This window comes from Cucurbita pepo, chromosome 6 (assembly GCF_057944985.1).
Source record: "Cucurbita pepo subsp. pepo isolate OVF chromosome 6, ASM5794498v1, whole genome shotgun sequence".
NCBI lineage: Eukaryota > Viridiplantae > Streptophyta > Magnoliopsida > Cucurbitales > Cucurbitaceae > Cucurbita > Cucurbita pepo.
Window position 1 is genome coordinate 4,725,001 of NC_141803.1, and position 25,580 is coordinate 4,750,580.

Below are 25,580 nucleotides of genomic sequence, written 5' to 3' on the forward strand. Positions count from 1 at the left end.
GACACGCTGCTGTGAGCTGTGTATTCATACTCTTCAAGTAACTTACCAGATCTCCTTGTCAGCACCTCTGTTTTAACTATTTGAAGATAATGCTCTATCTGCGAGGGCAAATGCATAGACAAAACAGTATATTTAGTGCAGATTTAGCAATATTCATAGCATTCCAAGAACTTGACATTGAAAATTTTATCATATTGTGAATATTTGTGTTCAAAGTGCACTCAAAAGAAGGGCTTTTAAATGTATACACACACACACACACACACACATATGTATATTTATAATAAATAGATATGTATTAGTAGGAATAAAGGGGAAACAACAGCTCAGGAGCAGGGGGGAAGAGAGAACCCTCTCTCAGCAGGGATCTAATTACAAAATAAAGTTTCCAAATGTTGAAAATCAACGCAGTTGGTAATTACAAAAGAATTTTTGTTTTGCTATACGGACACCAAGAGGCAAGAAGCTGAAAATTCACACAAAACGAAATGAAATCAGTAAACTTATCTTCAGAAACTCTTTTGTTCCTTTCAAGCTGAAAATTGTAATAAAGTTGCTTGCTTTTAATATTTCAAACGTATTTATGATCAAATTACATGTGCCTTCTGAATTATTAGCATTTACTTCAAAGTAATTTTAGCATCGATATAAAGGAAAGATAACAAAATGGAGAAGTACAGAACGGGGAATAACAAGAAACTATCAGCATAGAGAGACTAGAAAGCAATTGCGCTTAAGAAGCAGCTGGTTAAAAGCCAATCAATGATCTATCTTCGAAACGATGCAAAATAATTTACATGGAGAAATTCAATTGTATAAAAAGCACACAATGTTACGGTCTATAATTTATGAACAGTAATTGCTGACTTGGCAAGAAAATGCTCATGATATGCAAGTTAATATCATTGACGTAACAGACATACACATGACGGACATTAAAATCGGAACTATGGAGCAGATCATATCCAGAAACTTACAGTAACATTCGCACCCAATTCACGCTGATTAATGAATGACTGTCCATTCAACCTATCATGGCTTATACCAATGTACGGAATTAATTGTTTGGCGTCGCTAAATGCCTTGGGGGAAATCTTCCTACCAAATGAAAGGTGAGATATGAAATGTGACATATTCATTTGAGATGCATCAAATGAATGAGATTCAGAACGAGCTGCAAGCACAAGGCTTCCTGGAACCTGCAAAGTGGGTAACTTCAGCAACAAACCTCCAAAGTTTAAAGAACGCAAAAGCAACCTATTTTAACCAACCATATTTAAGTAACATGAACAACAGAAATCAAGAGGACGAACTTGAAATTTTGTATTCCTATCTATTTAAATGAAGTACATGAAAAAGTTTCCCACTTTTTAAAAGAAAATAAAAAGATCAGTAAGAACTTGACCTTCTTTACACGGACATATCCTTCAATCCGGCAGCCTCCTGCTGATGGAGCAGGCCTTTTAACATTTCCTGTTGCATTGTTGGATTTATCCTCTAAAGCTAACTTTTGTGATCCCATTGGAAGAGGTGCAATCAAATCTTCCATTGTCTGAGAGGAACAATGTTCAGAAATTAGATGACACAGTTGTGAGTTTTATGTGCAATTAAATTTCAGCACAATTAAATTTATTAAGGGGCTAATGTGGCAAAAATAATGTTCACTATTATTTAAGTAATTTTTTTTTTTTTTTTTTTTTATAAGAAACCAACTTTTACATTAGCTAATATGAAAATAATAATAAAAGTTCCTTTCGCTCTTCTTTCAATCTCTCTTCCCTCTTTTTGCAATCCCACCCACATCAACCCATGAATCATTGCTCATCACCCGAGATCCAGAAACTCACCACCAACACTCAACTTCAATGGCTCCCTCCCCTTACTCAAGTTACGTATTGAAGTTCAAATCTGAAACTTATTTCAGATTAGAGGGAAGCAAACAAAAGGGGTGGATGAGACCTCTTTTTTTAGGTAGATGGTGTCAAGTTTAAAGGTTCTTTGATGGGTTGCAAGAAAATGAAAAGGCATTGGGTTGGTTGGAAAATTCTACCTCAGAAGAAGGGAAGCGCTGGGAGATTAGGGGCACTGGTGAGAGGGTAAAGGGAGGAGAGGGACAAAAAGAGAAGGAAGAAGTTGATTAGAAAGAAAGAAGGGAGATAAATTTAGTTCTTTACAATTAGCAATTTAATAAATATAAATTCATAATTTATGCCACATCAACTAAATAGTAATAATAAAGAAAGGTCAAGTCAGCTCTGTTGTTAACTGAAGTGACGGAAAGCTGACCATAGGAACAGAAAACAAGATTATCTGAAACTTAGAGGGTTGAAAAACGAGATTATCTGAAACCTCAAGGGTTAAAATGTTAAGTTCGAAACTTAGAAATTATAAGCAAGTGTAAACACACGTCATCTCCATTATAGAATTAAAATCCAGCTAAAATTGAGTGTGATGTAATAGTCATTCAAAGTTGAATGTTATATAACCTTAACCAGCGATTCTGAATCTCGATCTCCATAATAAGATTCATGGTCATGGTGTCCATGTTCATCCCTACAAAAAAATATTGAATAATTTGATCATGCGCAGCAGCTTGAAACCCAAAAAGAAGATTCATGATCATGGAGAAGCAGAGACGCAGATCATATAAGTAAGAAAAAAAGATGAGAAAAACTCAAAATGAAGCAGTTTACTCAAACTGGGGGAAACTATAACATGTACAAAACAGTTATTTAGCTTGATAGAGTAGTCTGGCTCTTTTTGGACTTGTATGTCCCTTCACTCTTTCATTTTGTCTTAATAAAAGGCTGGTTTTTCATGGTGTAGAAATATATATGTATGTGTGTGTGTGGTACAAGACTGACAATCTTTCATAATATTACCAAGAGATATTTCCAGTTTCCATGCACGCCAACTATTTGGATTTCTTATGAATTTACCATTTCTGGAAGTCACTTTAAGATGACTAAAAGATAAGAACCTTTGAATATCAAGAAAATGTGAAGAAGCATTAGGAATTAAACTTATTCCGAACCCATGTTGCACAAGCAAACCTCTTTTTTAGAAAGCAAGCAATTTCAATTCATAATTCATCAAATACCCTGCCCCTTACACAATTTATCAGACATTTTGATTCAAATTCAAATACTGAGAGAACCAAGTAATGATAAATGCATGACTCAACATTTTACAATTGATGATTTTTTTTAAGCCAATCGATTACCGTTTGCATCACTAATCATTGCATGCTCACAGAAACCTTGAAGGCCTTGCAAACATACACTTTCCCAAATTTGTGAAAGAAATAACCAATTTGTATCTCAAAAACTAGACGATTCTGTAGTTATATTCATGTACAAATCAACCAACATGGACAAAATAATGGACAAAGCAAATTGAATAACCCCACCACCACCACAATGGATGAAATATAATCAATGAGAACAAAATATATACATAAAATGTCGTAGGAACTAGATGGAAGTAATAATTATCAAGGAGAACTTCATTTACCTTACATCACTTCCCTTCCGGAAAATGCGAATAGATGGATAACCTTGTATGTGATGCCTGAATTTCCCATTGTTAAGCATGGTTAGCAGTAAAGAAACTAATTCAGGCAACCAAAGAATAAGAGTTGTGCCATGGAAAATTAAAGAGAAAGGCAAAAGGGTTGGTCATAGACTCGTAGTAAAGTCAAATGTAAACTATGCATATCCCAATCATATGCCAGTAATAAGGGGAAATTATAAAAATCCAAAACAGAAAATCTTCCCAACATTCGAGAGACCTAAGAAGAATAGATAGTATAGATCAAAATAGAATCTCAACAATTATTGATACCAACTCTTTGGACAGGTAAATCAAACATTTTGACTACTTTGAATAATATACACACAGACAAGATCAACTTTATGATAAGAATAATGGCCTGCTACAAGCGCGCTTCACATACAAAAATGGTGATAAGAGCCAAGGTATATAGGTTCGAAAGGGAGGCAAAGCAGGGGGCTAGTTGGTCTTTCTGTAATAAAGACAATCAATAAGTCTATTGGGTAAGGTCAGTATATACTGGTCACCCTGTATGGGACCAAGCGTTTGTCATCTTTAAAGACTACAGTTCTCTGGGGAAGGATAGAACCAGGTCCCTCAAAAGTCACAGAAACCAACATAGCTTTTTTATTATTATTATTAGACAGTGTCAAATCAATTAAACTATCACTTACTTCCGGCACAATTCACCATCTTCCGTGCAATCAACCTTTGCCATGAGAATTCGTCCATCAAATTCTGGATCATATCTGGACAAACAAGTGCTTCCTTAAAAATAGACAGCAGTGACTAAAGAAGGGTAATAAATGTTACTATGACACAATAAAAAGAATAAGAAATAAATAAAACAGAAGCAGAGCACCTTTCTCTTATAGTTTTGGCAGCTTTCTCCCACGAAGGTTTCTGGAATATAATAGAACTCGTAAGAAAATGGAAGACAGTAATGTATTTTTCCAAAGCTCGTGATAGAATTCATGTGCCAGGCCTAATTACTATATTGTTTTCTCAATGGCCATAAGCAGGACCAACAATAGCCTATGTTTTTGGACCTAAGATGTGTACTATCCATGATAATTCTAGGTCTTCAAGGATATTGGATAGCAAGCACAAGATTCAGCTTCCTAGCTTCATCTTAATCAAATTTAATCAAGATATCATATCCTTAACATAATGATTATCAGAGAACATGATAAGACAGCATCTCCCATGCAAAAAAAAAAAAAAAAAAAAAAAAAAAAAAAAAAAAAAAAAAAAAAAAAAAGAAGAAATCATAATAAATGATCTTTTCAAGAGTAGGACTTATAGAAAAAAAAAACAAACTTTTGAGATAAGTGATGACAATACAGAGTGCTAGAGAATATTTTATCTCTAGTATTCTGCACAGCAATGTTTCGTGATAGATTATATTTATGTAATTCTTAAGTAGTCAGTTTACAGAAAAGAATTTCATACTCCATTTAGATTAAATCACCATATAGGTTCTTAGTTTAGCGGGAAATAGGCAGCTTAAACAATTCGGAAGAAAGAGAATCCATATATATAATAAAAAATGAAATCCACAGGAAAACCTAGAAATCAAAAGAATTTTCACAAAAGAATATTAATATCCACCTCCAAATAACTACGGGGATTTTTGTTATACTCATATATTTATATAGAAAAGCGCACACAACAGAACCAAACCTACCAGCTTATTACTCCAATAGCACCAAGGAGCATAAAAATTAACCACCAAAATAGGATGCCTGCAGAAGTGTAATTTGAAATAAACCATACGATACGATTGATTGATCATAATGATATATAAGGTAAAATTAAGAACTGAAACTCAAAAAATAAAGAATTTGAGCCCCTGATACTAATAATGCTTACTGATTAGCATATCTATCGAAGTTCCGAAAATTCAACACAGTGGAACCTTCATTGGTTTCTTCATCTACTTCATCCCCATGCTTAATCAAATTCAATAGTGGCCCCGATTGATACTCGGAACCAGTGGACCGCAAATTTGAATCTATAGAAAATTTACGAATTGTTTTCGTAATATTCAACCGATTCTGTAGAGGGAAATATTTAGCCTACTGTAAGCAAATGAAGTTTAGAAAGAATCAATATACAGTCAGGTACTACGTGCGGAAATAAGTGATGATACTGTTTGAACAAACATAAACTTAGCTTGTTTTATATTAATTTTTGGCGGCATGGAGCACCTATGCCACTCAAGTGCTGTATTACTATTGTTTAGCCATATTGACAAACACATTTTTGTTTAAGTAAACGACTGACAAAATTAAAGGATAAAAACTTACAGTTCCTAACACATCGTGCACGTCTACAGCAGCAAATTCGCATGAGAGTGCAAGGAAACTACAGACAGAGAAATAAAGAACGAAGATGAGTGGGAAATTAGACAACCAACGACTTTATTTAATTTAGTTCAATTTTATTATTGGTTATATAGAAAACAACACGTGGGTCAATATTCCTTTCCACGAAAACCACTTTCATTAAAGGAGGAGTTCATAACATGTTATATATAGAAACATACAGTACCTGATATTGAAGTCCATCCGTAAGAAGTCACCATCATTACTGTTGTCAACAATTACAGATGTAGACGTGCTAACACTCAAATAATTACTCAATTCCTGAAATATAAAATTAAAGATCAAGAACAACAAAAACATACAGATGTAGCTAAAAAGGATAGGATAAAATCGAACGAGCGGAAATAAGGAGTTGATCTTGAAATAGGTGGAACGATTAACCATCTCCATGCACAACTAGTTGATCTCGAATATTGAATTAAAGAGATAGAAGCAAAGTACCATTCCAAATAAAAACATCATCGACAGAGCAGCTACTATGGATAATCCTGCTCCAGATAATGTGGCCTCTGTTAAATCTCTTGGTATTTTTCTGCACACATGGGAGATCATCTTTCAACATGTGCAAAACCATATCTTTACAAGAAAACTAACAAACCTATAGGAATTCAATTCAATTAGGTATTAATCCTTCTAATTGCAGCACGAATATCACATCTAGCTAATTTTATGTGTTGTCTGGAATTTTCAAGGTGTCGAACTACATTTGCAATCAATTCAAGCCTCTTGATCTGGTGAAAATTAACTAATATTAAATGCATAACATCATTCAAGCCAGAACCAAATCCCACCCGAATGCCACATTGCTTCCAAACAGACGGTTAGGTTAAATATCATTTCGATCTGCAAACAGCCAACTTTACGAAAATTACAACCCCAACAGAAAAAAAATGGATTTAGATCATTTGACCAAACAAGAAAAAAAAAAACACCGAGGCCATCAAAACCACCATTCAGCCACCTCACTTTCGCAATTAAATCATTAACAAACAAACAAACAAACAAAAACTCCCATAAAACAAACGAAAATCACACACGGTCGATATACAATACCGCAAATTCTAATCACAACATTCTGACAAGAGATCCTTCAGATTACCAGCAACATTACACAAAACGCGTAAATAAAACAATAACTAGAAAAAAAAAAAAAAAACCATGGCACTTCACAAAATGTCGCAGAACTGGGTGTTTGAGAAACAGAGACGCATTGAAATCACGAAATGCAAAGTGGAAAAGGAAGAAGGAAGAAAGAGATCTATATCAGACCTGTAGAAATCCACAGATTTGAACTTGGTGGAAGAAATCATGGCTGCAAGCAAAATCCAGTCTCCACGGACTCACTCTCGAATGAAAGATGTAAAAAACAAAGAGGGAGGAGAAGGTCCAGGAATTGCGTCCTTTTGGTAAAGAGAAAGTGAACCGTCTCTCTACGGCATCGCCTGGCTCGCCCCGAGTGCACACCAATCGAAGATATGGAATTATCCTATCAAGGTTAAATTTGGAAGATAAAAAATATAGCAAAATTAGCTTGGTCCGATTGGGTCGAGTTGGGTCGAGTTGGGTCGGGTTGGGTTAGGTTAAAGAAACCTCGATCGAACTTGTGACTTGACCAACCCGAACAAAGTTAACAACTCAACCCTCTATTTTTAAATTGGGTTGAGTTTTTTTGAGTTTTTTTTTTTTTTAATTATTTAAAAAAATTATATTTAATTATAATATATATCACCGTAATAATTTAAATATCATTAGTTATAAATGTTAAATATTTATTATATTCATACTAGTCGTGCGGACCGACCTAAATTTTTTTGTTTTTAAAAAATATCTAACTTGATATGAACTAAAAGACATCAATCATACAATATATCTCAATCGAGATGTGAATAAAATATTATTGAAATTATTGAAAGATATTTCAATTCATGCCACATTCGTAAATAATGAACTTTCTTGTTATAAATTTTGGATGGATTACAATTTAGAGTAATTTAGAGTTATTATATTTTATGACTTTGTTACTATTACCTAATTAAATGTTTAATTATGGTCAGTAAGTAATGTTACAAGATGTCTTTAATAGTTTTATTTTGACGGTACATAAAGCTATGTATGTTGTATTCATAAGTACACTTGAAAAATGTAGTAAAAAAAACATATGTGCTTTCTTTAATTTTATGTAGTTTAGGTTGCATGTAGAATCATTCAAGCTCAACATGATCAATCTTGCTTGTGGAGTGATTCGAATTTTAATCAAGTGTTCTTGCCTTGAGATATTTGATCAACATGAATCATTCAAGCAAGACATGATCGATCTTACTCGTGGAGTGATTCGAATCTCAAACAATGTTTTTGCCTTGAGATATTCGATCAACAAGGTAATCCGAATCTTACTTCCTTTGTAGTGATTCCTTATCATATCATAACCTAACTCGTCTAGATTAATCGAGTTCTTGAGCCAATGAACATCCCTAAAATATTAATTTTAAGAATTTAAAACTTGTGTTTATTTAATATGTTTAACCGTTTAAGATAGTTGATTTTGTGTTTAATAAATTATTGAATTTTGTAATTTTTTTTTTGTAATGATAAGTTGGTAATGCCCGGTAAAATCTCTCGATGAGTTAAATTACCAATAAACTGATCATATTTTCATGTTATTTGATATCTACTCCTTCCACCGTAGTCTAAGGTTCGAGTTTTTAATTTTCATATCACCAAAAAAAGATCGGGTTGCTAAGTTGAATTGTCGATCGGAGGTATTGGGTCAACGACGATTACCGGGGTTGATAGGTCATAGCACACGTTCACGATCGTGGATAATTGAAGAGGAAAACACGTCTAACACCATCCACTATTCTACTTAATTAAAATTAAGTTACTGACTATTTATAATTATTTTACCAAACTTAAGACTGAATAGTCACTATTGAAATTTTAGAGACTAAATATACGTTATATCAGTAATTTTTTCAAGTGTATTTAACTGATAGTTAAGATGTATTATTTTCAACGAGTACTTAAATAATATTTCAGTTCCGTTAATTTTAATTATATATATATATATATATATATATATATATATATATATATATATATATATATATTTTTTTTTTTTCTTCTTTCTATTATATTTGAAAATAAATATTAATTTTATGCAGGCAAAAGCATTTTGTTCCTTTTGGGTAAACATCATAATAAAGAAACTTAATTACATTAATTAAAAAAAATTTAAAATCATAAAATTTTAATGGGTGGTCAAAGTACAGCTATAAGATTATGATTTTAAAAATAAATTAATAAAAATAGTCATATATTTTATTTAAAAACACCCTTAATTTTTTTTAAAATTAAAAAAATATATTTACTATTAATATTCATAAATTTATTTTATTTATTAATTCCTTTTATATATGTACTGGAGTTAAAAAGAATACTTATAAAATTTTAAAAATAACATTAATATCCTGTACCTTTATAAATAATAAAAATTATTATTAATATATGAACGAAAATCGTCTATTGACACCTCATATAATATCTCTAAACAAACGTTAGCTTCGAAAGCTTACGAGTATTTGTGCAACGTGGCACTAATATTAAGAGTATTTATTATTATTTTTTAAATTTAGAGGTAATGTTAAAGTTTTAAAAAAATTTAAAGGTATTTTTTTAATTTTTTTAATTAAGAGTATTAATAAAACTAAAAAAGTATTAACAATTTTTTTTAAAAAAATTTAAAGGTAATTTTTAGATTTTTTTTAAAATTTAAAGTATTATAGAAAATTTTAAAAGTTTTTATGTATATTTTTAAGATAAAATTTAAAATTGAAGAATATTTTAATTAATTAAGGCGTAGAATTATATATGACGTCATTTGTATAATATTCATTTATAATTAAAGATTTAAAATAAATTATCTAAATAACGCGAGCCCAATCTAATCCAAATATTAACGGATAAACTCTGTCGATAAAAAAATAATAAATAAATTAGAGAATTTTATAATCCAAATAATAATTTAATTGCTCATATCTCTACGCGCTAACTGAAACTTGGTTGTTTTTGACGCGCCGTTTCTCTTTGACACCTCCGTTGAAGAGATTATCTCCGCCGCCGCTCATCGGTATCACCGGCGCCTGGGGTCTCACGGAGATAGAGAGAGAGAGAGATTCATCAACATGATCAACAGAACTGTATTCTCTGCTTTGAAGAGATCGATTCTTCCATCGTCTTCGTCGCAATTACTCCCGTTCTTTTCCTCCTCCGCTTGTCGATCTGTATGTTCTTTTCTTGCTTGATTGTTTTTATCGATTACTCTCGAAAATTTTCTAAAACTGTTCTGGAATTGCAGGCTAGCACATTGGTTTTGGCGGAACACGATGGCGGATCCATCAATGCCGCTTCCGTTAGTGCTATAGCGGCTGCCGGTTCTTTGAGCAAAGACAGTTCGATTTCCGTCTTGTTGGCTGGCTCAGGGCCTTCGCTTCAGGAAGCTGCTGAACATGCTGCCTCTTGTCATCCATCTATTTCTCAGGTATCTTATGATTTCTTACATGGAAAATTCGATTGCCGAATATTTTGCTTCAGATGTTCTTTTGTTTTTCAATGCATAACCTCGTAGAACTTGTGCAAATATCAGGAATTGTATAGTAGTGGTTGGTTTGTTCTATTTTGATTCAAAGATTAGAGCGATCCAGTGTTATTAGGATCATTCCCCTTGGTGGTTACACTGTTACTGATCTTAGAGGTTGAATGTTACTTAGGTGCTTGTTGCTGATTCCGATACATTTACAAACCCCCTGGCAGAACCTTGGGCTCAATTAGTCCAATTGGTTCAACACAGGAATGGATATTCTCATGTAATTGCGGCTTCAGGTTCCTTTGGGAAGAACATTCTTCCACGCGCTGCTGCTCTTTTAGATGTTTCTCCAGTTACCGATGTCGTTGCTATATCTGAATCTCGTCAATTCGTGAGGTTCGTCCAGTTTTTTAGCTCATAATCATTGAGTACAATGATGTTGAACTGTTTTGTGTACTCTACGTTAATCCTGACAAATGTTGATCTCATGTATTGAACATTTTTTTTTTGTGTAATTAGGAAAATATACTTTGCAGATGTTCATCTTACTGTTGATGTTGTTTATGGTGCAGAAGTTCATTTTCTTGGGGAACTATTTATTTGTTACTCAATTGCTTTTCACCATTCCATGTTTTAATGTCAACATTTCTGAATCACAATCGTGCATTTTATGGTGATTTCGGTTTGTGATTATGATGTACCACTATTGTGAGATCCCACATCGGTTGGGGAGGAGAACGAAACATTCTTTATAAAGGTGTGGAAACCTCTCCCTAGCAGACGCGTTTTAAAAACCTTGAGGGAAAACCCGAAAGGGAAAGCCCAAAGAGAACAATATCTGCTAGCGGTGGGCTTGGACCGTTACATAAATTCTCCATTTCTTTTTAGCTAACCTCATTCTTAATTGACAATGCGATTTTGAACTCGTAATAGGCCCATATATGCTGGCAATGCGCTTTGTACAGTTCGATACACCGGGGCTGACCCTTGTATGTTGACCATACGATCTACATCGTTCCCAGTGACCTCGAAATCAGCAGAGTCGACATCGAATAAGTCCCCTATAACTCAGGTCGATCTCTCAACGTTTGGTGGAGGTAAGCTTATAGCCTACTTTACCGTCTCAAAGCCATAACAAATATATCATGAGAGTGAATGCTTCTGCTTATATGATTACCCATAAGCATAGTTTTGATGAATTTTCCATCCTATATGGGAAAGAACATCCTCCATACTTCTACTTTAGATCATTTTAATCTCTGTTCAAAGAATTAGGACGTGCAATTAGGTTTACTGAGCGATGTCAATCTTTCAGATTCTATTGGAAAATCTAGATATGTAAAGCAAACATCTCAGGAAGCAGAACGACCCGATCTTGCGAATGCACGTGTTGTTGTCACGGGAGGACGTGGTTTAAAGAGTGCCGAGAACTTCAAAATGATAGAAAAGCTCGCAGCAAAACTTGGTGCTGCAGGTAGATTCAGTTTGAATTGAAACTAAAATTATTTTTCTTTCTGCATCATCAATTATTACATTTTTTTTCTCTGTTTGTGTAATATTGACTGTTAATTTTCCTAACATATCATGCCTAGAAATGTCTGAAGAACAGAAAACATTAGATCTCAAAACTCTTGGCATAATTCTTTCTACTGTATCTAAGTAATCAATTTTGTCAATAACGAAATAAGAATATGTTGTTTTCTTTATTCTCTAATCTTGTAAGCTAATCTGTTCTTATTCTTTTATTTGTTTAGTTGGTGCTACACGTGCTGCTGTTGATGCTGGATTTGTGCCCAATGATCTTCAGGTAACGTTTCTGGATGCTTTCTTCCAAGTTGAGGGTATTATCTGTTTCCTTTTTTTGGAAAAAAATTTCTTACAAAGAAGTATTACCCAACTTTTTTCATTGAAGTTTACTTAATCCAAATTAAAAGCGGACACCAGGGGTGTATATGGTCGGGGTTGAGTTGGGTTAAAGGTTTATTTGGACCAACCCAAACGTTTGGGTTGGTTTGATGGGTAACGCAACCCAACCCGAAAATTTTTACAACCCAACCCTCTATTTTCGGGTTGAGTTGTTAAATTTTTTTATTTATCCACAATTCATAATTAATTGATACAATATTAGATAAAAAAAATTAAAAGTTCACAAACAAATACAAATATAATCATTCGAAAAACTAGTTTTTCATTGAAATCCAACTGTGTAGGGAAGGTGAACATTTAGAATCCCCTGCCCATCAAGAATTCGAGGAGAGATTAAACTTTAAAAAAAACTAAGATCAATGTTTTTATTCCATTCACTCTCTTGTCCTTCTTTTTTACTTTCTAATTTTTCTTTTATGGGAAATGTTCTTGATATGTTGTGCAATAACATGGGTTGGATTTATTCCTAGCCTTCTCTTAAATGCAAATTTCTTCCATGATCCTGGATTATTAAGTCTTCTGCTTCTCAGGTTGGACAAACTGGTAAAATTGTAGCACCAGAACTGTATATGGCTTTTGGTGTATCAGGAGCCATTCAACATTTGGCTGGGATCAGAGACTCTAAGGTTATTGTGGCTGTGAATAAGGATGCAGATGCACCAATATTTAAGGTCAGCAACACCCCCCCCCCCCCCCCCCCCCCCCACACACACACACACACTCGTCGTGATTTTGAAGGATCTGCTTGAGAGTGGTTTTGAAATGGTTTAAATCACTTGTCGTGTTCCCCCCTCCCCACACACACTCGTGCTTACTCTTTCAGAAGGGACGTGCTTGCGAGTGATTTTGAAATGGTTTAATCATTTGTCACCCCCCACCCCCCACCCCCACTCGTCGTGATTTTGAAGGATCTGCTTGAGAGTGATTTTGAAATGGTTTAAATCACTTGTCGTGTTCCCTCCCTCTCCGCACACACTCGTGCTTACTCTTCCGGAAGGACGTGCTTGAGAGTGATTTTGAAATGGTTTAAATCACTTGTAATGTCTCCACTCCCCACACACACTTCCAAAAGGGCATATTTGAGAGTGATTTTGAAATGGTTTAAATCACCTGTCGTATTCTCTGCTCCCCACACACACACTCTTTGAGAGACGTGCTTAAGAGTGATTTTTAAATAGTTTAAATTACTCCAAAACATGCTTTTAGTCATTCAAAATCAATCTCACGTAACATGCCATAAGTTTATGCGTGCTTATACTTCATATAAATGTATATGCAGGTTGCTGACTATGGACTCGTTGGCGATCTTTTCGAGATTATACCGGAGTTGCTGGAAAAGCTACCCGAAAGTAAGTAACCTTATCATGGGCTGAATAGTGTTAGAGAAGGCGTTGTCTGAATCTTCGGTCATTTATACATACAAAAAGGATGTCAAGTCACGCAGGGCCGTAATAGACCTGAAATCAATAAAAAGGATGGTTTCCTCCCCACAAAATCATTCAATCAAGCATGTAAATATTCTCTTTATAAAATATTTCAGAAGGAAAATTTCAAGTCATTGAAATATATGCTTTTTTTTTTTTTTTTTTTTTTTTTTTTTTTTTTTTTTTTTTTTTTTTTTTTTTTTTTTTTACCTTTGAACTTTAAAAACATCTAATAAATTTGAATCTTGCTGATTGTAAAGTTATGATCGACATAAATTTTAAAGTTTAGGAATTTATCGAACAGAAAATAAAAAATTTAAGGATGTATTAGACATAAACTTAAAGACTAGTTCAAGCACCAAATTTATAATTTAAACAAAATGTTATTATTAATTGACTTGTATATTAAGATATATTTTGACGATTGATTTTATATTCTATCTATGTTCTTTTTAATTTAATAACACGATGGAATTGAGATAATAACACGATGGAATTGAGATTCAAATTATTGGTCGAGGATATTTAAAGGTTATTTATATTAACTTTATTTCTAAAAAATTAAATTGATAAAAACTACTTACTCATATTTTTATTTATTTATTTATTTATTTATTTTGCAAAATATATATTTGAAATATTTTCTTAATTAAAAAAAAAAAAAAATTCATAACACTCATGAATAAAGACCACACAAATTCTTTAATTTTAATCTAATTTTCTTATATTAAAATGATGAGTTAGTTGGGAGACTCTTTTCCAATATATTCTTCCCAAATAAATTAAAATAATTATTCAAATTCTTCCCCTTTCAATAATAAATAAATAAATAAATAATTTGAATTTGATGATGTCAAATTATTGTTTATAGTTTACCTTTAGTTAGGAAGTCCCCTCACCAAAATTCTATTTTTTTTTAATTAATGTCAATGATTTTTAAGAACTTTAATTAATTATCTAAATAATATATTCAATTTCTCTTTAATTATTTTCTTTAAAAAAAAAAAAAAAATCCCACTAGCAATATTCTACCAATTCCTCCACATCTTAATGGGAGGAATATTATTTATTTAAAATTGGATAATGTATAAATTAATAATCATTTTTTCCCAATAAAATAATGTCAATTATATTTTATATATTTCAATTTTTTTTTTTTTTTTTTTTTAATGAAATGAGTTTATTTTATTTTGATTGATTCTAGTCGTATTCCCGAGAGTTATATGCTGTAAGCCGTTGTTGTTGTCTTTTTTTCTTGCATCACATATAATACCAATTTCAGTCTCTCAAATCTTGCTTTCAAAACTCTCTTTTGAAATCTCTCTGCCCCGTTTTCTAAAACTTTCTTCTTGAACCGGGACTAGAGGCTCGAGCATACGTCGCTTGGTCGTAGGTGACGTAAGAATGGATTGACTTAACTCACTTCTTGCAGGGAAGTGAGTGCTGCACAATCGTAAGTCCGCTACCTTCAAAAGTGCGATTGTGACAAGTGTTTCTGTACTTTTTAATCTTTATACTTTTAAAACGTTACAATTTTGATCCTTATTTAAAAGATTCAGTGAATGAAGGGTCGTGCTACATTTTCAAAACCGGATTGTTGGAGGGTTTTCAGGGAACCCCATGTCTCATTAGACAGGTGGATAGAAGCGAGTCTTCTTCAACCCTACAAGTACTGTTCGACACGTTTCGAAATAGAGAATGCGAAAAATACACAACAGTTTCTTTCGAGTTTCTCGTTCACCCCATGACTAATATAGTCGCTTCAAAAACTACACAACAGTTTCGAGCTCTGCCCACTTCATTTCGACACATTATATATCGTCATTAGTCTCACAGTTTTAAAACATGTCTTCTAGGAAGAGATTTTCACACCCTTATAAAGAATACTTCATTTCCCTCTTCAACCGAGGTAGGATCTCACAATCCACCCCCCGTAAGGGCCTAACGTCTTCACCGACCCACCGTTCAATGCCTTTCAGATACCATTTATAACACTGAAAGTCGACTATGCCTTCATTTGATTGCAATAATATTACACATTTTATACAAACACATAGCCCCTTCATCAAATGAATATTTACACAAACAAGAGAGAGAATATATATATATAGAGAGAGAGAGGAATTATTGATCCATATAATTAATTATCATAGAAAAAGGTACTAAGCAAAGCCCTCTTTTCTTCAATTCTGTTTCTCTTCTCTCATCTACCTGCCCACAAAAAAATATATTTTTATTCATAATAATAATAAATAATAATAATAATAAATAATAATAATAATAATAATTATTATTATAATTAAAAATTAAAAACCCTAATGAAAAAGTTTGAACCTTTAAGGTAAAGTTCTCTCCTTTCCACTTCTATGTGTATTTACCTGAGGAGTTATGAGCTTCCCTTTGTGCCTCGGGTTTTTACTGAAGTAGTTCGAATCACAGACCTGCACGTTTTTCATGTTTAAGAAAACCCGTCATAGAAAAACCCCACGAGATCGTTGAACTATTACTGAACTCAAAAGCTTATGTAAGACTGAATCGAGATGTTAATATTCTTCTTAGTTTAAGAGTTTGACTCAAAATGGTCGAGAAATAATATTATAGAAGTTCGAACGTGAAATCATGAAGTGTTGTTTGCTTAGAGTGTCTAGAGCTGTGTAACGATTGGTTTCCATTTGTGCAAGGAGGAATTCCGACTTGGCCTGTGAAAACACTGACAAGAATGAAAGAGTTCTTCCTAATCTTAATAGTCAAAGCCTACCGACTCCCTCCTTGAACTCAAAGGATTAAACCCGAATGCTTCGTTCACTCTGTTCTCAATTGTTTCTATTGCTTTTGAAAGTCTTTATCTATCCCGAGAGATGCAAATTGTGATGTCCCACATTGGTTGGGGAGGAGAACAAAAGACCCTTTATAAGAGTGTGGAAATCTTCCCCTAACAGACGCGTTGTAAAGCTTTGAGGGGAAACCCGTAAGAAAAAACTCAAAGAGGACAATATCTGCTACTGTTCTCAACTGTTCCTATCGCTTTTGAAAGTCCTTATCTATCCCGAGAGATGCAAATTGTGATGTCTCACATTGGTTGGGGAGGATAACAAAACTCCCTTTATAAGGGTGTGGAAACCTTCCTCTAACAGACGCGTTTTAAAGCTTTGAGAGGAAGCCCGTAAAGGAAAGCTCAAAGAAGACAATATCTGTTATTGGTAGGCTTGGACCGTTACACAAATAATGCAAAGAAAGCTAGGGAAGGTATAGGATAGTGACACACACCTTGGGACTATTAACCGGAGAGCTAGCGGTGTCCTCCAAAGCTTCATCGTCAACCAACAACTCATAGATCATCTTCCTCTTCTTGAACAAGTTGATATGATCCTTGCAGCTAAACCCGGGATCCATGGCAGCTCCGTCGTGGTTTCCGAGTAGTTTGTGGTCCACGACGGAGGAGGCAGCGTCGGCAACGGGGTAGCTTTGATCGGGAGACAGAGGATAAGAAGAGAAGGAGGTGGGTGGTTGATTAGTAGGGTGGTGGTTGTTGAGGAAATCTTCAAAGTAGATGGTCCAACCACTCTCCTCCGACGACTGATCGCCGCCGTGGTAGACGGAAGTATGGGCGGAGCTTTCTTTGGCCATATTATGAAAGATAATAGAGAGAGAGAGAGATTGAAAATGGTGTTTTGAAGGGGAAGAAAGGGAAGTATAAATAATAGTGTAAAGTTCCAAACTTGCATTTGTGGGCCCCTTTCTTTGTTTATTCTAACCAAAGATCGAGCCGAACTGAACCAATTCAACGACATAAACCGAGCTAAACTGAACCAACTGAACCACACTGTTGTCTTAACTTGTTTGAATATCTGACGTTGCTCGAAAATTAATGTCTTAACTATCTGAGTTGTGAACAGGTTGACTACATGTAAGTCAGGGATTAAATAGGTCAACGTTTACCAACTATCATGGTCCTACCTTTTTTACCGTGCGGCGTCGTGATCTTGGCACGCTCACGACCCGCCTTAAGGGGAATTAAGCCCCATATATATTTTTCGCCCTGGCTTTTGTGGCTTCGTCGAACCTTAAGCGACGTTTGTCTTCGTCAATCGAACATCGCTTGTGTGGAATCCAAGCTTGTTCAACCACACACGCTGCCTGTGCGTGCATGTTCAATCGTCTGCGACACAATCGACTTGCCTCTACACTAGGCCAAGTCATTCGGCTCGACCTTGCCTCTGCTCAAGGCCAAGGTCTCTCAATGCACCATCGCGTCTCATCTTACCATCTCGATCTCCATCGACATGGCCCATATGTTTTGACGCCATCCCGAGTCTCGAACGTCTTCCTACTTCCCAGTAACAAGTTAGTTAAGCCTATTCGTTCTTGCGTCGTCTACGGCCAAGCGACGTATGTTCGAGCCTCTGGCCCCAGTTCAAGAAGAAAGTTTTAGAAAACGGTGACAGAGAGATTTCAAAATCAAAATTTGAGAAATTGAAATCGGTGTTATAAGAGAATGTAAGCAAAAGGTAACAACAACGACTCTACTGCATATACCTATCGAGTAGGGAGAAGTTGACAACTATTTAATTTAACCGAGTATAGATGACTTATCTACTCATCTCTATTTATGTTGACGTTTAAATCTCTGACTAAATATACCGAAACTAACCCTTTTGAAGTTATATCTCAATATAAGGAATAAAGGGTATTTTTAAAATACTTTTAAAAGTTGAAGGGTATTTTTGAAATAAAATATTTACGGTTGCTATAGAAAAATTAACGATATGGATAATTATTATCGAAGTTATTCAGGTCATCAATAACTAACCAGTGTATACTCGTATAATTTAAAGATTTATTATCGAAGAAACTTAATTTTCAAATTAAAAAATAAATCAAATATTAAAATAGCATTTAGTATAATTTTTTTTCAAGGGAATATTTGAAGGAATATATTATTATCCTATTGACTTCAATTATAATAATATAAATAAATAAATAAATAGAAGCTTAAATAAAATTTATATTTTAAAATACGTGATTTAATTTTAAAAAAATTTAATTACTTTTATATAATCATAATCGTGTGTCATTGTCAGTAGTAAAAATATTAATATTTTTTTCTCTAAATTCAAAATGGAATGTTCTTTGAAATCAATTTATTTATTATTTTCTTTGTATTTAAAGAAATTAAAAAAAAATTAAATAGAAGCCGTGATTAATTATTCGCTAAATAAATAAAAATACTCATAAATTTTGTATTTTATCTTTAAAAAAATATCTAAAATTTCACTGACCGACTTTGACTCCTGTTATTTTGAGATCATATCTAGTATTTAGAGTTTGCCTCGAATTGATATCGCTATCGCAGCCCGCACAGAAACAGTGATTTACCCTTAGATGTCCAGTCAACTGCTGCTGCCTCAACACATCTCGGGGAGAACCAGCTAGCTCTGGGTTCGAGTGGCATTTCACCTCTAACTACAACCAATCCACATATTCTTCAACATCAGTCGATTCAGACCTCCACTTGGTTTCACACAAGATTTATCCTGGTCATGGATAGATCACCCACGTTCGGGCCCATAAGTAGTGACAATTGCCTTAAATTTTTTATTTTTATTTTTGAAAAAATACATTTATCGTGAGTATATATGGACAAAAATCGTCTATGGACGCCTCATAAATTATCTACAAATGTTTTAATGTTACTCTAGAAAGTTCATTAGTATTTTTGAAACGTTATACCGACTATATATATATATTTAAATAATTTGTGGTTAAATTAAATACAAAAATATATTAAAATAAATTATATTAAAGCCAAAACTTTACTCATCAATCATTTTGTAACCCAAAGTCAAAAATAAAATAAATTTGTGATGGCAATGAAGAAACAATCAACCACCACAAATTCAAACCTATATAAATGCACATTCAATATTCAATTTAATTATTATTTATATTTAAAAATGTCCAAGGGACGGACCGGAGACACGTAGAACCCTTCTCTGTCCTGTCCTGTCCTCACCTCATATTTCAATTTTCATTTATTTATAAAAAATGAGCGGGACAGAGTGAGGACAGAGACAAAGAATATAATTAATGTCCCAGACCTTGTTTAACTAACATGGAAAAATCTCTCCCGACTCATTCGCGCTTTGGGTTAAATGGACATCTCTGTTTATGTCACGTCCAAGTAAAGAAATGATACTTGAATGAATCAAAACCACATTCGAACGAGAGTGATCATGAGACAAGATGCACATTTTTTTTAATGATTCAATCATCAGAACTCTAAAGTTAAGTTTGATAAATTCTATGCTGGATTACCTCCGTGTAAGAGCTCAAGCTCACCGTTAGCAGATATTGTCCACTTTGGACTTTCCTTTCCGGGTTTCACCTCAAGGTTTTTTAAACGCGTCTGCTAGGGAAAGGTTTTGTGATGTCCCACATTGGTTGGAAGGAGAATAAAACACCATTTATAAGGATGTGGAAATCTTCCCATGGCAGACGCGTTTTAAAGTCTTGAGGGGAGGCCCGAAAGGGAAGGCCCAAAGAGGACAATATCTGCTAGCGGTGGAACTGGGTGGTTATAAATGGTATCAGAGCCAGACACCAGACGATGTGTCAGTCTTCTCGCTCTTCCCTAAAGAGGGGTAGACACAAGGTGGTGTGCCAACAAGGACACTGGGCCTCAAAGGGGGTGGATTTGGTGGTGGTCCCACATTGATTGGAGAAAGGAAAGAGTGCCAGCGAAAACGCTAGGCCCCGAAGGGGGGTGGATTGTGATGTCCCACATCCTAGTTCCTGCTCCGTTCCCTCTCCAACCGATATGGAATCTCACATCCCAGTAGTGCCAAGGATGCGAAGAACGTCAGAGAATGCTGATGCCATCAAGTGTATTCTAAGTCTCGGTTCGAATAGTGGGTATAGAGTGTTACGACTTCACAATTCACTCTCGTTTTAGATGTCTCTTTCGACGGAAATGTCAATTCTAATAAATGCAACGACAAAATTGTCTTTAAAAAATTTAACTTTTAATGAAAAGAGAAAAAAAAAACTTTTCGAGTATTAATGTGTTCGTAATAATCAACACATATTCAATGCAAAAAGTACAGTAGATAACTACTACACGAGGTCTACTTTGATTTGAAAAACCCTAATTTCTAAGTGTTATATGTTTGTGAAAACCTCTCCCTAACAGACTCGTTTTTAAACCATGAGACTGATGGTGACACGTAACAAGCCAAAACAGACAATATCTGCTAGCGGTGGGCTTGAGCTGTTATAAATGATATCCGAGCTAGACACCGGACGGTGTGCTAGCGAGAACGCTGGGTCCTCAAGAAAGGTGAACTATGAGATCCCACATCAGTTGGAGAGGTGAACGACGATATGTAACGAGCCAAAACGAACATCATCTGCGAGCGGAGGGCTTGAGTTATTATAACCAATGAATTGGTTTCTACTCGGGATTGAAACCATTTTTTTTTTTTAATTTTCAAAACCCTTTATTATAAAATTTATAAATGTATTTCCTTTGACTTTTAAATCTATAATAGTTGACTTTCCATTTCTCTTATGACATTCTTTAAGTTTGAAGATTTACTAAGATTTGGTTTGATTTAAAAATATGTGATTGAATACGTATATGACTCGAGGCTACCTTAGACCTAAATCCCGAGATTCCATGTTTAATTTTTATGGGCTCGGATAACAAATTAGGTAAACACGAGGGTCGATCTCAAAATTAATTGACAATTATTAAATATTTTGAGGTCTTTTCATATTTTTCGATGTCTTCGACCAGACTAACTAAAGATATCGAAGAGTTCTTTCCCTACATTTTTATTTCCGACTTTGACCCTAGTCTCGACCTTAACTCTCAAACCGTCTTCAATAATCCTCGACTTTGAACAATGACGGAGACGATAATTTCCCTAATTCAATCGAATTAATGTAATTAATAATGATTTAAGAATTGAATTAAATACATTAGATATACAAAACACTACTTAGTGGGATCCAAACTAACAAAAAAAAAACATTAATTTTTGTTTTAAAAAACATTACAAAATTGTTCCTCAAAAGATGGGTCAATGGCTATCAATTAGACTAAGACATAGACAAATATCCTTAAAAAAAATGATGAAACATAAAAAGAAAACAAATATAATATAAATATAATTAATATTTTAGCTTATCGGTAGAGCTCGTAGAATCGCGACTTATCTTGAAAGAATGAATGGAGAAGCATATCGTATCAATGAAAATTTTTAGTAAGATTTTGACCTTATTAGATTAGGCTAAATCTTGTTTGAATTCTCGATGCGGAAAAACCTACATCGATATGAATGGAATATGCCTTTTTCACTTGTTTTTCTCGGTCGAGCTCTATCAGACCCCATCTATGAAATCATGGTCGGCTACACCCGGGTATCTTCTCTAGAGAAGTTAGGCTAGTATGAATGGAAGATGCCTTTTTCACTTGTTTTTCTCGGTCGAGCTCTATCAGACCCCATCTATGAAATCATGGTCGACTACACCAGGGTATCTTCCCGGGAGAAGTTAGGCTAGTATGAATGAAAAATGTCTCTTTCACTTGTTTTTCTCGATCAAGTTCTATCAGACCCCATCTATGAAATCATGGTCGGCTACACTTAGGTATCTTCCCTGGAGAAGTTAGACTGATATGAATGGAAAATGCCTCTTTCACTTGTTTTTCTCGATCGAGCTTTATCAGACCTTATCTATGAAATCATGGTCGGCTACACCCAGGTATCTTCCGTGGAGAAGTTAGGCTAGTATGAATGGAAAATGTCTCTTTCACTTGTTTTTCTCGATCGAGTTCTATCAGACCCCATCTATGAAATCATGGTCGGTTACTCTCAGATATCTTACCTGGATAGGCTAATATGAACAGTAGAAAGAAAGACACGAAACCGATCAGTGGTTCAAGTTGCCGAATGAATCAATAAACCGTGTAAATATTTCTTTATTAATTTAAATATATTTTTATTTTTATAATCCTTTGACATTTTATCGATATTTTAATCATGAACGGAAACAACTCAGCTCAATCCAACACGTGAGCTCAATTATTATTCTTAGAGTTTGCTAACAATTGTCATGTATGTTTTATTAGTTGCATACACGAACACAAACATGATCCCAAAAACAAAACATTTTCCCTTCCTATATTCATCTTGCCGGCTCTTTTTTCTTTATTATATGGCCATAATATATACATATAATATTAATTATTTTTTTGGATGATCGATGAACTCGTGTTAGACCCCATATGAGCATATTCGATGAAAAATTCATTTCTTACGTTCTTTAAAGTTGAATATTTGATCGATTCCGATCTTTGCATTCGTTGAATTTTTAAAAAACGAGAAAAACTGAACTTTTGCTCGAGATAACGACCTAATCTATTTTTATTTTATTTTTAGAGAATACTTCATTGAAAAGGCATAAGCGAGTAGTAGATATTGTCGTTATCTCCACGACTAGTAGATATTGTCAACTTTGACCCGTTACGTATTGCTGTCAGCTTCACGGCTTTACAGTTTTAAAGCGGGTTTGCTAAGAATAGGTTTCCACATCCTTATAAGGAATGTTTCGTTCTCCTCTCCAACCGAGGTGAGATCCACAATCCCCCTACTAGGGAGAGGTTTCCACACCTTTATAAGTAATGTTTCGTTCCCTTCTCCAATTGAGCTGAGGTTTCCACACCCTTATAAGGAACGTTTCGTTTCCCTCTCCAACCGAGGTGAGATCCACAATCCACCTACTAGGGAGAGGTTTCCACACCTTTATAAGTAATGTTTCGTTCCCTTCTCCAATTGAGCTGAGGTTTCCACACCCTTATAAGGAACGTTTCGTTTCCCTCTCCAACCGAGGTGAGATCCACAATCCACCTACTAGGGAGAGGTTTCCACACCTTTATAAGTAATGTTTCGTTCCCTTCTCCAATTGACCTGAGGTTTCCACACCCTTATAAGGAACGTTTCGTTTCCCTCTCCAACCGAGATGAGATCTCACAATCCACTCTCTTGGGGACCCAACTGGCACACTGCTTAGTGTTTGGCTCTTATACTATTTGTAACAACCCAAGTCCACCGCTAACAGATATTGTCCATTTTGGCCCGTTACGTATCAACGTCAACCTCACAGCTTTAAAACGCATATGCTAGGATCAGTTTCCACCATCTTATAAAGAATGTTTCGTTCCCCTCTCCAATCGAGATGAGATCTCACAATCCACCTCCCTTGAGGACCCACTATTCTTGCCAGCACACCACTTGATGTTTGTCTCTTATACTATTTGTAACAACCCAAATCCACCGCTAACAGATATTGTCCGCTTTGACCCGTTACGTATCACAATCAACATCACGGTTTTAAAACGCATATGCTAGGATCGATTTCCACCCTCTTATAAAGAATGTGTCGTTTCCCTCTTCAACCGATCTGAGATCTCACATTATCAAATATTAAAATACACTAATAAATATTAATATAAGCAAAACTCAACCGTTAATTAATCAAATCATTAACATTTGAGCTGAAATATGTTCGAATTGGTATCTTTACTACGAAAATAAGCACGAGAACGTATAAATAAAGGGATTAATTAAAAAAATTAAAGCATAATTATGATTAGTGCACCTAAATGAATAATGATTTTGGGACCAAATGTCAAAGAATTTGGCTTGAAAAAGAGGGCTTTCCTAAAAAAGGCTATTAATACTCAATTTTCAAAAAGGTGTATAAACAAAACTATATATTATACTATTATATGATAATCCTAGACATCAAAATATTACAACTTTGAGTTTATTCAACTTTCCTTCAATGTCATAACTTAATTGCTACCAAATTAAAGTCGGCCTTATTTGGCCTTGTTCGGCTTTGGCCATCTAACTCTAAGACTCGTTAAAATTCATGAAATGAAATGGTAAAAGAATTATAACGCTCGAGTAATCAAATATGTTGAAAAGACTCGTGTTAGTCTGTGAGGATAATCTTCGCTCTTAGAAAGACCTTAAGATTATGTTGGCGGATGCAAGAAAATGTTCGGGTCATCTAGTGTCAAATTTTTTACCGAGCCGAGTTATCTTTGACCGAGAGGTAAAACAAATTTTTTTATTTTTTATTTTACCCAAAAAGCTATCATGAAATGGAAAAAGCCTAATTTGATGCTTTGTTGTTGGAAAATAATTTTTTAAAAAAATTTGGTAAAAAAAAAGTGTTTTTTTTTTCAAGAAAAAGGTATTCATTCAAAATCAAATTGATGGGAATATTTCTCCAAACATCCATAGATGTTTCTCTATCAAAATAAAATATGTGATAAAAAAATAGATGACAACCCGAGCCTTAATAAAGTCGATTGATTGTTGCTCATGAGAAAGCAAGGAAATTGCTCGATCACCCCCACTTTCACTCTGTTCTCGACTGCTCTTGTCTCATTCAAGTGATTGAGCTTAAAAGCATTCCAGTAATTTTTGGCAACCTAATTCATCGTCTACGTGCCCTTCATATAACTCTTGCATCTAATGGATAGACTTTACGATAACAACTGTAAAGAGATTGATATGAGAATAGATGTCTTAAGGGCAGACCGGAGATGGGATGAGGAAGGCTTCCCAATTTCATCTTTGCTACTTGTTTAAATTTGATCATTTACTAATTTTTTTTCAAGGAAAAAAAAACTTCTAA

The 25,580-nt window shown here is 34.3% G+C and overlaps 3 protein-coding genes across 4 annotated transcripts in view; 1 reads left to right on the forward strand and 2 right to left on the reverse strand.

The window, feature by feature from the left end:
* Nucleotides 1-7,392, reverse strand: part of LOC111797578 (protein disulfide-isomerase 5-4) — an 8,017-nt gene extending 625 nt beyond the window's left edge. Inside the window, exons 1-13 of the mRNA XM_023680624.2 lie at nt 7,209-7,392; nt 6,381-6,471; nt 6,106-6,200; nt 5,862-5,919; nt 5,425-5,609; nt 5,240-5,297; nt 4,415-4,455; nt 4,227-4,301; nt 3,514-3,570; nt 2,487-2,553; nt 1,406-1,552; nt 978-1,199; nt 1-98 (exon numbers count right to left, since the gene is read on the reverse strand). The exon at nt 1-98 is cut by the window's left edge and continues 55 nt beyond it. Of these exons, the coding sequence (XP_023536392.1) occupies nt 1-98; nt 978-1,199; nt 1,406-1,552; nt 2,487-2,553; nt 3,514-3,570; nt 4,227-4,301; nt 4,415-4,455; nt 5,240-5,297; nt 5,425-5,609; nt 5,862-5,919; nt 6,106-6,200; nt 6,381-6,471; nt 7,209-7,249 (1,235 nt within the window). The 5' untranslated portion in view covers nt 7,250-7,392. The remainder of the gene's footprint in view (nt 99-977; nt 1,200-1,405; nt 1,553-2,486; nt 2,554-3,513; nt 3,571-4,226; nt 4,302-4,414; nt 4,456-5,239; nt 5,298-5,424; nt 5,610-5,861; nt 5,920-6,105; nt 6,201-6,380; nt 6,472-7,208) is intronic.
* A 2,587-nt stretch (nt 7,393-9,979) lies between these two features.
* On the forward strand, nt 9,980-13,954 carry ETFALPHA (electron transfer flavoprotein alpha). Its single transcript, XM_023679086.2, has 8 exons — nt 9,980-10,219; nt 10,294-10,476; nt 10,706-10,917; nt 11,455-11,618; nt 11,837-11,995; nt 12,276-12,328; nt 12,978-13,118; nt 13,727-13,954. The coding sequence occupies exons 1-8, from the start codon at nt 10,121-10,123 to the stop codon at nt 13,802-13,804; spliced, it is 1,089 nt and encodes a 362-aa protein (XP_023534854.2). The 5' UTR covers nt 9,980-10,120; the 3' UTR covers nt 13,805-13,954.
* A 1,902-nt stretch (nt 13,955-15,856) lies between these two features.
* On the reverse strand, nt 15,857-17,516 carry LOC111796466 (vascular-related unknown protein 4). 2 transcript variants are annotated; one of them, XM_023679088.2, is made up of 3 exons: nt 17,139-17,516; nt 16,250-16,312; nt 15,857-16,078 (listed from the first exon to the last, which is right to left on the reverse strand). In XM_023679088.2, the coding sequence occupies exons 1-3, from the start codon at nt 17,496-17,498 to the stop codon at nt 16,055-16,057; spliced, it is 447 nt and encodes a 148-aa protein (XP_023534856.1). In that variant the 5' UTR covers nt 17,499-17,516; the 3' UTR covers nt 15,857-16,054. The 2 variants fall into 2 exon arrangements, with proteins under 2 accessions (XP_023534856.1, XP_023534855.1); XM_023679087.2 differs by having other exon boundaries at nt 15,857-16,082.
* Between the last annotated feature and the right edge of the window lie 8,064 nt (nt 17,517-25,580).

Coding starts and splice junctions, on each gene's coding strand:
- LOC111796466 (XM_023679087.2), bottom strand. CDS start 17,498: ATGGCCAAAGAAAGCTCCGCCCATACTTCCGTCTACCACGGCGGCGAT. Junction 16,313..17,138: donor CTCCGGTTAATAGTCCCAAG/GTGTGTGTCACT, acceptor AAAAACGTGCAG/GTCTGTGATTCGAACTACTT. Junction 16,083..16,249: donor GGAAGCTCATAACTCCTCAG/GTAAATACACAT, acceptor TTTTGTGGGCAG/GTAGATGAGAGAAGAGAAAC.
- ETFALPHA (XM_023679086.2), top strand. CDS start 10,121: ATGATCAACAGAACTGTATTCTCTGCTTTGAAGAGATCGATTCTTCCA. Junction 10,220..10,293: donor CCTCCTCCGCTTGTCGATCT/GTATGTTCTTTT, acceptor CTGGAATTGCAG/GCTAGCACATTGGTTTTGGC. Junction 10,477..10,705: donor GTCATCCATCTATTTCTCAG/GTATCTTATGAT, acceptor AATGTTACTTAG/GTGCTTGTTGCTGATTCCGA.